At 37.9% G+C, this 15,324-nt stretch overlaps 1 protein-coding gene and 1 pseudogene across 2 annotated transcripts in view; one reads left to right on the forward strand and one right to left on the reverse strand.

Moving 5' to 3' along the window:
- Positions 1–3,251: 3,251 nt before the first annotated feature.
- Positions 3,252–15,324, reverse strand: part of ZNF235 (zinc finger protein 235) — a 22,217-nt gene continuing 10,144 nt past the window's right edge. The window contains exon 5 of one of the 2 annotated variants that reach the window (XM_017502383.2): positions 3,252–5,617. In XM_017502383.2, the coding sequence (XP_017357872.1) occupies positions 3,663–5,617 (1,955 nt within the window). In that variant the 3' untranslated portion in view covers positions 3,252–3,662. The remainder of the gene's footprint in view (positions 5,618–15,324) is intronic. The other variant, XM_017502385.2, reaches the window with a different exon arrangement.
- Positions 13,704–15,131, forward strand: LOC108285299 (annotated as a pseudogene).

Here is a 15,324-nt window from a genome sequence, read left to right on the forward strand (position 1 = left end):
AAATTAAACTAAAGAGCTTCTGCACAGCAAAAGAAACTATCATTAGAGTGAACAGGCAACCTACAGAATGGGAGAAAATTTTTGCGATCTATCCATCTGATAACAAATATCCAGAATCTACAAGGAACTTAAAAAAATTTGCAAGAAAAAAACAACCCCATCAAAAAGGGGGCAAAGGATATGAACAGACACTTCTCAAAAGAAGACATTTATGTGACTAACAAACATGAAAAAAAGCTCATCATCACTGGTCATTAGATAAATGCAAATCAAAACCACGAGATACCATCTCACAGCAGTTAGAATGGTGATCGTTCAAAAGTCAGAAGACAACAGATGCTGGAGAGGATGTGGAGAATTAGGAATGCTTTTACACTGTTGGTGGGAGTGTAAATTAGTTCAACCATGTGGAAGACACTGTGGTGATTCCTCAAGAATCTAGAAGCAGAAATACCATTTGACCCAGCAATCCCATTACTGGGAATATACCCAGAGGATTATAAATCATTCTACTATTAAAGACACATGCACATGTACGTTTATTGCAGCACTATCCACAATAGCAAAGACTTGGAACCAACACAAAAGCCCATCTATGATAGACTGGATAAAGAAGATATGGCACATAAACACCACAGAATACTATGCAGCCATAAAAAAGAATGAGTACATGTACTTTGCAAGGACATGAATGAAGCTGGAAACCATCATTCTCAGTAAACTAACGCAGGAACAGAAAACCAAACACTGCCTGTTTTCACTCATAAGTGGGAGCCGAACAATGAGAACACATGGGCATAGGGAGGGGAACGTCACACACTGGGGTCTGTTAGGAGGTGGGGAGCTGGGGGGGGATGGCATTAGGAGAAATACCTAATGTAGATGACAGGTTAATGAGTGCAGCAAACCACCATGGCACATGTATACCCATGTAACAAACCTGCACATTCTGCACATATATCCCAGAACTTAAAGTGTAATAATAATTTTTTAAAAAAGGATGAAGTTTGAAAGTGGGGAATTGTAACTGAGTATTCCAGCCTTGAAATGCATTTTAAAACTTTTTTCCCCTTCCTTTCCAACCCCAGAACGTGGCCTTATACCTTAAAACTCTTCATCTCTCTCTTTCCCGTCAGGTATTTCATGCACAGTGCTCACTTGTCTAATCTGCTTGCTTAGAAATTCCAGGATCTACTTTTAAAGCAAACCTGACACAGAAACTAATCGAATCAACTGCACAATCCTCCCACTTAGGAGCAGTTATGAACAGTTCATCCACCACTCCTGGGCCAAAGTCAAGATGATGCTAACTGGACCTCCAGACGGGCGATTACTCAAGATAACCATCAGAACAAGACATGCAAGACCTGCCATCTGGCTGCATCGCTCCAACCTATTTCCCACACCAAGTTTTCCTTCTTAAACTCCCTCACAAAAAGTTGAAATGGTATTTTAAGGCATGAGCCTGGTCACTTCCCAACTGCTAGCATTTGGTTAGCAAAACTGCCTTCCTTTCACTACATTTTCTTATGTTTTCAGCCTTTGAGTGTCAAGTGGCTGAAGTCAGTTACATAACTGTAACACAGGATTACATGCCATATAATTAGGTAAAGCAAACAAGTTAGATTTAGCTATAAGGGATTTTCATTTACGCATAACTTTATTTCAGTTTTACTGCTTTGATAAAATTGATGTCACTGTAATTTTTTGAAAAGTTAAATATCCCAACCTTCGATGCCAGAGTAAACAACTGTTAGCATATTAATATCCTTCCATTATTTCTATGCATATAATCACATCATTAGACAGACTTCTATTAATCGGATCTTCCCAGGAAGGTTCCAACCTAGTTTTCTCATGAATAATGTTTTCTCTAGTTATTACAGATCTCTGATCATCTTAATGGCTGTATATTATAAGGATATATCAAGACTTACTCAAATATTTTACTGACATTTTCCTTTTTGAATTCAGGATAAATATCCTTGTGTACAATCTTTCTCACTTTTGTCACAATCTCCTAAGTGAAATTTCTAGTGCTAGGGCTGCCAGGTCAAAGAGTATTTATTGTCCACTCATACTAAGAGGCATTAAGCATAGAATGCTGTGTAAATGGTAATCCATCTAAATCATTACATTGAATACAATTTCAAGCCTGGGCACAGGAGTTCACATCTGTAATCCCAACACTTTGGGAAGCCAAGGTTGGAGAAATGCTTGTGGCCAGGGGTTTGAGACTGGCCTGAGCAACACAGCAAGGCTCTATTTAATAAAATAAACAATAGATAAAATTTCAATAAAAACTCAACAGGTTTCTTGCCCTGCTACCCCCTTTTAAGGGAATGTGACAAATTAATGTGCCTGAAATCTATCAAAGCTCCTTCTAGAAGTCTAGAAGGAATAAAGACGACACATAGAAAAGAAACTTGATCTGAACCTGAATAGAAATAATGAAACAAATTATTAACAATTCAAATTTATTAAGAAACTTTTTGTCATCAGTAGCTACTTTTAACACTTTCAGAGTTACAGTAAAGCTCAACCTTAATGAATTAGTGTCCAAAAATTCTAATCATGTAAATTGCAGTGTCACATTAGAGTTTAAAAAGTATTGTTCAGTCTATAAACTAATGATACTAAAAATTATACTACACAACTGATGTTACACTGTACAAACAACTAAGGCTGAAGGATGGGAGCCATTCAGGTCTTTTGTCCAAATTCGTATTAGTATGGATGGTAGTATTATATACTTTTCTGTACTTTAGTATTTCCTGAAACTAACGTTATTAAGGCTACTTACAAAATTCCCTTTGAATATAAATTAATATGAATTTCGGGTAGAAAACAGACTAGAATTTTCAAATATTTGTCCTAATTATAGGTATTTTCTTCACTTTTTTCAGTAATTGCCAGGCCCTATTATAAGCCAAGCACAATTCTACATAGTAGAGATACAGTGATGAAAAACACCTCCCTATATAGAGGTTACATTTTAGTTGACATGAATTTTTTCTGTCAATCATACTTTTTTTTTTTTTTTTGAGACAGAGTCTCGCTCTGTCACCAGGCGCCAGGCTGGAGTGCAGTGGTGCAATCTTGGCTCACTGCAACCTCCGCCTCCTGGGTTCAAGCAATTCTCCTTCTTCAGCATCCCGAGTAGCTGGAACTACAGGCGTGCGCCACCACACACAGTTAACTTTTGTATTTTAGTAGAGACAGGATTTCACCATGTTGGCCAGGATGGTCTCCGTCTCGACCTCGTGATCCGCCTGCCTCGGTCTCCCAAAGTGCTGGGATTGTAGGCATGAGCCATCGTGCCTGGCCTCAATCATACTTTTTTTAAAGTAAGGCCTCTCTCCTGGGCAGACTCTGACAATACTTTTCTGCTGTGTTACATCTTGAGAACTGAGACACTTGGCAACGCAGATATAAACACGGATCATATTTATAGAACAGAGTTTTCTGTCTGTGAAATATGACATTTGTAAAGAATTCATGTCCTAACCAAGTCTGAAACACAGCATCTGAGAGACTTCTTTCCTGTAAAGATTCTTTGAACCTTCTAGTTTTAAAGGAGCTTTCCATAGTCATCAGCATGCACTTCCCAATGGAGACAAAGCCGTGAACTCTAACTGGAGGGTGAACCACACCTCAAATTTCTACAGATTCCCTCCAGTGTGGACTCTCTGATGGTAGACAAGATGTGACCTCTGACTGAAGCCCTTACAACAGACATCACATATGTAAGGCCTCTCTCCAGTGTGGACTCTCTGGTGTGTGTGAAAATGTGAGGCCTGACTGAAACCCTTCCCACACTGCTGACATGTGTAGGGTTTCTCTCCTGTGTGGACCCTCTGATGAGCACTGAGCCCAGCACTCCAACTGAACTCTTTCCCACATTCCTCACATTTAAATGGTTTCTCTCCAGTGTGAATTATTTGATGGACTTGAAGATTTGACCTCTGGCTGAAGGCCTTACCACATGTGTCACATTTATATGGTTTCTCTCCGGTGTGGACTCTCTGATGGGCTTGAAGGTGTGAGGCCTGACTGAATCGCTTCTGACATGCATCACACTTGAAAGGTTTTTCCCCAGTATGGACGCTCTGATGGGCTTGAAGATTTGAGGCCTGACTGAAACCCTTACCACACTCTTCACATTTGTAGGGTTTCTCTCCTGTGTGGACTCTCTGATGATTGTGAAGATTCAAGCTCCAATTGAAGCGCTTTCCACACACTTCACATTTGTATGGTTTTTCTCCAGTGTGGACTCTCTGATGTGCTTGAAAATATGAACTCTGACTGAAGCCTTTACCACACACGTTGCATCGAAATGGTTTCTCTCCTGTATGGACCCTCTGATGGCTCTGGAAACTTGAGGCTGAACTAAAACCCTTACCACACTCTTCACATTTATATGGTTTTTCTCCTGTGTGGACTCGTTGATGACTATGAAGATTAAAGCTCAAACTAAAGCACTTACCACACTCATCACATTTGTATGGTTTTTCTTCAGTGTGGACTCTCTGATGGGTATGAAGATTTGAGCTACAACTAAAGCGTTTACCACAATCTCCACATTTATATGGTTTCTCTCCAGTGTGAATTCTTTCATGGGCTTGAAGATGTGATCTCTGAGTAAAGCCCTTCCCACACACCTCACATTTGTAAGGTTTCTCTCCAGTGTGAACTCTGCAATGAATGTTAAGATCTGTGCTACGACTGAAGCCCTTCCCACAACTGTCACATCTATAAGGCTTCTCTCCTGTGTGAATAGGCAAATGAGCATAAAGATGTGAGCTCTGATTAAAGCTCTTACCACATTCGTGGCATGTATAGGGTTTCTCCCCTGTGTGGACTCTCTGATGAGTTTGCAGATTTGAGCTCTGACTGAAACCTTTACCACATTCATGACACCAGTAGCGTTTTTTTCCAGTATGAACACTTTGTTGAACAGGAATACCTGAGCTATAACTGGTGTCCTTCTCATGGGTACTACATGCTGGAGACTTCTTTCCCAAGTGCACCTGCTTATGAAGTTCAAGACTGGAGCCATCATCGAAGGCTTCTTCACATTCATTACCCTGGTAGGTTTTCTGTCCCGTGTGAATACTATACTGGGTAAGAGGTGACACCTTTAGGGTGTCTTTACCACAATCACTATTGCTATGAGCTTTATCTCTTTTGTGCAATATATTATCATGATGGTGTGAAATACAACCAAAAATGTTAACACATGGAGCAAATATACATAATTTGTTTTTCATCTGGGTCTGCTTACAACTTCTCTGATAAATTTTACTCCATGAATTCTGAACTTTCTCAGTTGGAAATTCTTGATTTCCAATGATATTGGAATGATCTCCCATGAGATTCACTAGACAGCTGTCATCCTCAGAAGCTTGAACAGATTCTCCTGCTCCCACTTGACAGGGGGAATCATGGTGCCTGGGGAACTGAGAGCTCTGTACTTCAATATTTATCATGGAATCTTGACTTCTGGCTAATTTGCTTGCAACATGTCTCTTGATTTGCCAGCATGAAAGCTCTCCCAGCGGAAAGCACCTTAATTCTGCTTTGTGAAGAGTCGCCATCTCATTTTGATTCCTGTCTCCTGAAAGGATAGAGAGAATAAGGAATAAAGGACCAAGAGACTGACATGATCAAAGTATAGAATTATGAAGATCTAAGCTCTTGTTTTCCCTGTGGAAACGTTAAGAAACAACTCCATACTGGCTGGAATAAATTTATAGGAGCTCTGAAAAGCAGCTGCAACCAAGAGAACAATTTTTTTAAAAGCCATATTTAAGACAGAAAATTTGAGATCAGCCCCGGGTGAGTGCTTAAGGTATTCCTGGGTCTTTTCTGAGTATGTGTCTTGCTGCCTGTGTGTCTTCTCCAGTATATTTAACTCCAAAGTGAATGCTTTGTCCAGATGTGTCCAATTTTTACACACAGTCCTTCAGTATCAGGCTTTAGTTCATAATGGAAATTTTCAGCTTATCTTTACCATCATGGATTTTCTTGGGTTTCATTTGCCTGTGGAAACACAGAACTACAGATCTAAGACTAGGACAGGAGGTAGAAACCAGCTAGGCTGCAGAGCAACAAAATAAGATCTCAGTAAGTACTTAGAAATGAAAAATTGACTTCCTTGCCTATAAGAATGGTAAATTAAAAGTCTCCTCTTCTTTGGCTACAGCAACTGAATCATAAGTAGCAACTACAGAAATCAGGCTAAATATATGCCTCAATTATAGGCTCTCCTTGTACAATAGTCACATCTAGAAATGTGCTCAAAATAACTGATAGAAAAATCTGTATTTATAGCTGCAGATTTCAACAACCCTTTCCAAAAGCTAGTAGAGGAAGTAGGAAGATATATGGTGGCGCACGTGTAACCCAGTCCACACTGTGAAAGCAACAGCTGACCTGGACTCTCGTGGGTCAGAAATCACCATGCCAAGGGCTGTGTGGAGGATGCTAAGTTCCACTGAAACCCAAGCTCCAGTTTTTGAGAAGCCAAGAGGAGGAAGCACCAGACTTCCTTCTAATCAGTGGTGCTGGTAGCCTCCAACTCTCTTCCTCCAAGCCGCCCATGGATATGCCATTCAGAAACCAATCCAGCTCAGCCAAGATGACCTGTCCCCTTATGCTGCTCAAAGACTACCAGAACTTTTCCAGAATTGAGAAGGGTGATGACGTTGTTAAAAGACACTTGTCTTTGGAAATGGCCAACCAGCAGAAGCCAAAAAGTTGATACAAAAGGACGTGGCAATCCCTAAGGACACCAGCTCCCCAGAGGCTGGAATTATTGACTTGAACATCAAGGTCCATAGTTTTTTTTTTTTTTTTTTTTAAACATGGGGTTTTGCTCTGCTGCCCAGGCTGAAATACTGTGTTACAGTCTTGGCATACTGCAACCTCTACCTCCTAGGTTCAAGCAATCATTCCACCTCACCCTCCCAAAGTGCTGGGATTACTGCAATGAGGAGCCACTGCATCTGGTCAAGATCTGGAGTTACGAAAAACACATGCAGAAACATCAAAAGGACAAAGCCCACAAATGCTATCTGCTGATGAGCATCAACCAGAGGAAAAAGATGCTCAAAAACCTCCATGAAACCTATTATGACGACTCTGGGAAGACATTCAGGGAACTGGGGATTGAAGTCACCTTTCCCCTCTCAATTATCAAACAGCCCACTAACCATGGCTTCTGACCAAGAAGATTCTGTGAATTCAGGTTTTCCAGAATGCTCAAAAGCTGAAGAAACAAAAAAGGGTCTTAGTTGCAGCAGCAGCAGCCAGAAAACAAACAAACAAATGCTGTTAAAAATGAAGCAAACACAACCAAAAACAAGTAGGTAATAAGACACAGGCTTGAAGCAACATTAACAACCAAGTTGACTACTTGGCCTTTATAGGACTCTATCCAGTAAGAGCAGAAAATGTTCTTTTCAGTTGCGCATAAAACATAGTCCAAGACAAACCATATTCTAGGCCACAGAACAAGTTCTAACAGATGCAAAAGAAGTCAAGTCATACAAAGGATAGTCTAACCACAACTGATTAGAAATTATGAACAGAACCATCTCTGCAAAATCTTCAAATATTCAAATAAAGAACATACTTCTAAATAAACTGTGGATCAAAAATAATTCAAGAGACTTTATAAATGGAATGAAAAAACCAACATATCAAAATTTCTACTTAGAGTGAAATTTATATAGCAGAAATGAGTCAAAGTAACTAAAAGCACAAGAACAAATTAAATACAAAGTAAACATAAATAGAAAACAGAAATAAATAGCTAGTTCTTTGAAAAGAATAAAATTAATAAACTCTAGCATGCATGATATAAACAGAAAGAAGACACAAATTACAAGTATCAGGAATCAGAGGTGGCATCACTATAGATCCTGCATATATTATTTAAAAAAAATAAGGACCTTATAAACTTTATGGCAATAAATGCAACAATGCAGATGAAATGGACAAATTTATTGAAAGACACAAACTAACTTTACTTGAGAACATACGGATAATCTGAACAGCCCTTTAACTACCAAAGAAATATAATTCATACTTATAAACATTTCCACAAACAAAACTTCAGGCTTATAGGGCTTCATCCACGAATTTTACCAAACATTTAAGGAATAAATAATACCAATGCTAGACAAACTCCTCCAGGAAAATGAAAAGGAGTGAATACTTCTCAACACATTTTAGGAAGCCAGCATTATTCTGACATCAAGATAAGATAAAGACATTCCAAGAAAAGGCAACTACAGACTAATGTTTCTAATGAACATATTTACAAAATTCTTAACAAAAATGTTACTGAATCAAATCTAACAATGTATAAAAAGTATAATAAATCAAGACAAAGTAGTGGTTATCTCAAGACTGCAAGGCTGATTTAATATTCCAAAATTAGACCTAAAGGTTTCCCTGAGAAAATCAGGAACAAGGCAAGTATATCTAAGCTCACCACTTTTATTCAACATTATTGAAAGTTCTAGTCAGTACAGTAAGACAGGAAAAAACCAACATAAAAGAAATACAGATCATAAAGGAAAAAACAAGCCACATAAATAATTTAAAATACTGATTTTATGGAAGCTCAATGAGATACAAAAGAAATTTGAAAAGTAATAGAAAGAAATCAGAAAATCAATTCAGGATAGAATGAGAAATTTACCAAAGAGAAAGTGATAGCTATTTTTTTAAAAAAGCCAAACAAAAACTTCTGGAAATGAAAAATTCATTGAAGAAATTACAAAACACAGTTGAAAGCTTTTACAATAGACTAGACAAGCAAAAGAAAGAATTTCAGTACTTGAAGACGGGTCTTTTGAATTAATCTAGTCAGATGAAAGTGAAGAAAAAAGAATAAAGAAGAAAAAACAATGCTTTAAAGAAGTATGAAATAACATAAAGCGACCAAACCTATGAATTGAATCATAGGTATATCTGAGGGAGAAGAAAAAGTAAAAAGTTTGGAAACATAGTTAAGGAAATAATTGAGGAAAACTTCCTTAATCTAGCAAGAACTTTAGACACCCAGATAAAAGAGATCTAACAAACTCCAGGAAAATATATTGCAAGATGGAACTCATCACAACATACAATCATCAGACTAAGGTCTATACGAAGGATACAATCCTAAAATTAGCAAGAGAAAAGTGTCTAGTCACCTATAAAGGGAGCCCTATCAGACAATTGAACTTGGAGAAACCTTACAAACCAGAAGAGATTGAGATTCTATTTTCAAGTTGCTTAAAAAAATAAAACAAAAACCGTCAGTCACAAATTTTATATCTAGTAGAATAAGCTCCATAAATGAAGGGAAAAATAAGCCTTCCCAAAATAAAAACACTGAGGAAGTCTGTCACCACTAGACTAGCTCTACAGGAAATGCTCACGTTCTAACCAGGAAAACAAAAGGTTGATACTTGCCATCATAAAAGACACAAAAGTCGGCCGGGCATGGTGGCTCACGCCTGTAATCCAAGCACTTTAGAGGCCAAGGTGGACGGATCACCTGAGGTCGGGAGTTCAAGACCATCCTGACCAACATGGTGAAACCCTGTCTTAAAAAAAAAAAAAAGACACAAAAGTATAAAACTCACAGGCCTTATAAAATAATTACACAAAGGAAGAAGATCAAATGGCAACATAACAGAATTCCACAAAATTACAAACACTCAAAGAAGAAAAGAAAAATATCTACAAAGCAAGTACATAATAATTAACATTATGACAGAAATAAAACCTCGCATATCTTGAACATAAATGGATTAAATGCTCTACTTAAAAGATAGAGATTGGCAATATGGATGACAAAACATGAACTAACCATATGCTGCATACAAGAAACTCAACTCATTGATGAAGACACAGACTGAAGGTAAAGAGGTAGAAAAAGATATTCCATGCAAATAGAAACCAGAAATGAGCAGGAGTAGCTATTTTTTATCAGATTAAAAAAAGACTTTAAATCAACAGCAGTAAAAAAAAGACAAAGACGGTCATTATATAATGATAAAGGGATCAATAAACAAATAAGATATAACAATCCCAAATATATACACACCGAACACCAGGGCACCCAAATTCATAAAACAAATATTATTATATCTAAAAAAATACACAGCAATACAATAACAGTGGGGGACCTTAACACCCCACAAACAGCACTAGATACATTGAGATGGAAAATCAACAAAGAAACACTGGACCTAAATTCGATTTTAGGTCAAATGGAGCTAACAGACATTTATAGAACATTCTACCCAACAGCAGAATACACACTCTTCTGATTAGTGCATGGAGCATTCTCCAACATAGACCATATGTTAAGTCACAAAACAAGTATCAATACATTTTTTAAAAACCAAAATCATGGCCGGGCGCAGTGGCTCAAGCCTGTAATCCCAGCACTTTGGGAGGCCGAGGCGGGTGGATCACGAGGTCAAGAGGTCAAGACCATCCTGGTCAACATGGTGAAACCCTGTCTCTACTAAAAATACAAAAAATTAGCTGGGCATGGTGGTGCGTGCCTGTAATCCCAGCTACTCAGGAGGTTGAGGCAGGAGAATTGCCTGAACCCAGGAGGCGGAGGCTGCGGTGAGCCGAGATCACGCCATTGCACTCCAGCCTGGGTAGCAAGAGTGAAACTCCGTCTCAAAAAAAAAAAAAAAACCAAAATCATACCAAATATCTTCACAGACCATAGCAGAAAAAAAACTGAAAATCAATTCCAAGAAGAAATCTAGAAACTATAGAAATACATGAAAGTTAAACATGATCCTAAACAACCTTTGGGTTAACGAAAAAATTGAGACAAATTTTAATTTTCTTGAAATGAATGAAAATAAAAATACAATATACCAAAACCTCTGGGAAAAAGCAAAAGCAGTGCTAAGAGGAAAGTTTATAGCATTAAATGCCTACATTAAAAAAAAAAAAGGTAAAAAATTAACAATCTTATGTCTCACCTCCAGGAACGAGAAAAATAAGAACAATCCAAACTGAAAGTTAGAAGAAGAAAGATATGACAAAGATCAGAGCAGGACTAAATAAAATAGAGAACCAATGAACCATGCAAAGGATCAATGAAATGAAAATCTTATTCTTATCTTTGAAAAGATAAAATTGGGCCAGGTGTGGTGGTTCACGCCTGTAATCCCAGCACTTTGGGAGGCCGAGGTGGGCGGATCACGAGGTCAGGAGATAGAGACCATCCTGACCAGCATGGTGAAACCCTATCTCTATTACAAAAATACAAACTGGCATGGTGGTGCACGCTTGTAGTCCCAGCTATTGGGGAGGCTGAGGCGGAAGAATCACTTGAACCAGGAGGCAGAGGATGCAGTGAGCCAAGATCGTGCCACTGCATTCCAGCCTGGTGTCAGAGCAAGACACTGTCTCAGAAAAAAAAAAAAGAAAAGATAAAATTGATAGACTGTCAGTAAGACTAACCAAGAAAAGAGAAGATCCAAATATACATAATCAGAAATTAATAAGGAGACATTACAACTAATACCATAGAAATACAAAACATGATCAGAGACTATTATGAAAAATGCACTTGAAAACTAGAAATTCTAGAGAAAATGAACTAATTCCTGGAAACATACAACCTCCCAAGATTGAACCAAAAAGATACAGAAATTCTGAACAGACCAGTAATAAGCAGTGATATTGAATCAGCAATGGAAAACCTTCCAAGAACAGAAACCCCCAGGACCAGACAAATGTACAGTGGAATTCCACAAAAGGTACAAAGAACTGGTACCAATTCTACTGAAACTCTTCCAAAAAATCTAAGAGGAAGGAATCCTCCCTAACTCATTCTATAAAGCCAGTATCACCCTGATACCACAGTCAAAGACACAACAACCACAAAAAAGAAAATTACAGAGCAATATCCCTGATGAACATAGATGCAAACATCCTCAAAAAACAAAAATAAACAAAAACCCAAACCAACAAACCAAATCTAATAGCACATCAAAAAGATAATTCCAGGGATGCAAGGATGGTTCAACATACACAAACCAATAAATGTGATTCAGCCTACAAACATAATTAAAATAAAAAACCACATGATCATCTCAACAGATACAGAAAATGCATTTGACAAAACTCAGCATCCTCTCATGATAAAAACCTTTGACAAAGTAGGCACAGAAGAAACATACTTCAAAATAATAAAAGCCATATATGACAACCCATAGGAACATCATACTGAATGGGGAAAAGCTGAAAGCATTCTAAGAAATGGAATAAAACAAGGATTGCCCACTTTCTTTCTTTTTTTTTTTTTTTTTTTGAGACGGAGTTTCACCCAGGCTGGAGTGCAATGGTGCGATCTCGGCTCACCGCAACCTCCGCGTCCTGGGTTCAGGCAATTCTCCTGCCTCAGCCTCCTGAGTAGCTGGGATTACAGGCACGCGCCACCATGCCCAGCTAACTTTTTGTAGTTTTAGTAGAGACGGGGTTTCACCTTGTTGACCAGGATGGTCTCGATCTCTTGACCTCGTGATCCACCCGCCTCGGCCTCCCAAAGTGCTGGGATTACAGGCTTGAGCCACCGCACCCGGCCGGATTGCCCACTTTCACCACTCCTATTCCACATAGCACTGGAAGTCCTGGCCAAAGTAATCAGGCAAGAGAGAGACATAAAATGAATCTAAATTGGAAAAGAGTAAGTCATATAGTATCTGTTTTCCGACAATCTGGTCTTACACCTACAAAACCCTAAAGACTCCTCCAAAAGAATCCTAGATATGATAAATGACTTCAGTAAAGTTTCAGAATTAAAAAAAAATCAATATATAAAAGTCAATAGAATTTCTATACAATAATAATAATCAGGCTAAAAAACAAAGAATACAATCCAATTTATAATGTCTACAAAAAAATTTAAATATCTAGGAATGTATTTAACCAAGGAGGTAAAAGATCTAACCAAAGAAAAATATGAAACACTAATGAAAGTTGTAGATGACATTAAAAAAATGGAAAAACATCCTATGCTCACAGATCAGCAGAATCCATATTGTTAAAAATGACCATACTGCCCAAAGCAATCTACAAATTCAATGCAATGGCTATCAAAATACTAACATCATTTTTCACAGAATGAGAAAAAACAATTCTAAAATTCATATGGAACCAAAAAAGAGTCTGAGTAGATAAAGCAATCCTAAGCAAATAACAAAGCTGGAGGCATTACATTACCTGACTTCAAATTACACCACATGGCTATAGTAACCAAAAGAGCATGGTACTGGTATAAAAATAGATACATAGATCAATGGAACAGAAAAGAGAACCAGAAATAAGTCACATACCTACAGCCAACTGATCTTTGACAAAGTCGACAAAAACATACTCTGAGGACAGGACATCCTACTGAATAAAGGTGCTATTTGATCCATCTTGGGCTCCTTACCTGAGATCTCCTGAGATCTGTGACAGATTTTAATAGCCATTCTGACTGGTGTAAGATGATATCTCACTATTGTTTTAATTTGCATTTCTAGAAATCACCGGTGATTTCAATCACAGGAGCCAACCTGAAAAAGCTCCAAGTGGTCAAAGTAGAAACAACTTGATAACAAAATAAATGATGCAATACTGGATTATAACACAAAGTATAAAACAAATACATATGAACTCATACTGATTATAGAATGGATATTAAGTGACAATAAGAAGTTACGGTTGTAGATGGACACTGATAAATCCATGGGTGATATGACATTCTCTAGCAAAAACAAAAGGGAATAGATAAAACAGGAACAGCAGAAAGTTGAAAACTGCTAAGACAGTATGGATATATAGAGTTTGTGGCATTATGTAGTTTTCTGTGTTTTTTAAGTTTTCAAAATGAAAAGTTTAAAATCATAGAAAGGAAAACAAATAGGTCAATCAAATTATGTGTATGTTGGGGGAGGGGCAGAGGAGCAGAAATCATCTATTTAAACTGTCAGTCAATTTTCATTAACAGAAAAAGATGCAAAAAAGAATGTTAAAACTGAACTGAATGGTGGGATTACAAACGGTATCCTACTAAGTCATTTTTATCACAAATCTCCCTCAGTCTGGTGGATTATATGGTATCTTAACAAAGGACATAAGCAATTTTAAAATTAAGCAATTTTCTATGTCTAATACATTTTTGAAGTATATGGACCTAACGTATACATATATATATGTGCATATATAGAGAAAGAGACACTACAATTATACAGAACACTCCACCCAATAACAGCAGAATACACATTTTTCTATAGTACATATAGAACATTCTCTAGGATACACCAAATGTTAAGCCACAAAAAAGCCTTAATAAATATAAAAAGATTAAAATCACACAAAGTATCTCTGCTGATCAAAATGGAAAGGAACTAGCAATGAATAGCAGAATAAAACCTGAAAATTCAATATATGAAAATTAAATAACACACAACCAACCAATAGATTAAAGAAGAAATCACAGGAGAAATTAGAAAATATCTTGGGATAAATGAAAACAAATCCACAATATAAACAGTGCTAAGGGGGAAATTTATAGCTATAAATGCTTAAAATGAAAAGGAAGAAAGGTCTCAAATCAATATCATAACCTTATACTTTAAGGAACTGAAAAAAATAACAAGCCATTGCCACTGCTGAGACCAGATGGCTGCAAGACTTGCTGCCTTCCTCACGAATGCCTGGGCCAAGGAGCTGGTGCTGGTTTTGTCCTTCACCACTGTGGGCCATCCTCTAATTTTGCCCCCACTCAGCCCCTACACCAAGTATGTAATCACGATCAACCAGGCCACACCCTACAATTAATTATCCAATGCCTGTCTGAAATGATGGGAGCATGCCTGACATGCCCAGCTACCCCCAGGACTCCTAGGGCCCCAGCTTGGAATGGCTGAAGAAACTGTGAGCATCTGTACTGACAGGGAGGCTCACTAATGGCTCCCCAAAAACAAAACCAAATTACAAAACCAAAAAACAAAACCCAATTAAACCCACAGCTTAACAGAAGAAAGGAATCTAATCTTATGAAGAGCAGAAATTAACAAAATTAAGAATAGAGAGGGCCGGGCGCAGTGGCTCAAGCCTGTAATCCCAGCACTTTGGGAGGCCGAGGCGGGTGGATCACGAGGTCAAGAGATCCAGACCATCCTGGTCAACATGGTGAAACCACGTCTCTACTAAAAATACAAAAAATTAGCTGGGCATGGTGGCGCGTGCCTGTAATCCCAGCTACTCAGGAGGCTGAGGCAGGAGAATTGCCTGAACCTA

This window comes from Cebus imitator, unplaced genomic scaffold (assembly GCF_001604975.1).
Source record: "Cebus imitator isolate Cc_AM_T3 unplaced genomic scaffold, Cebus_imitator-1.0 Scaffold296, whole genome shotgun sequence".
NCBI lineage: Eukaryota > Metazoa > Chordata > Mammalia > Primates > Cebidae > Cebus > Cebus imitator.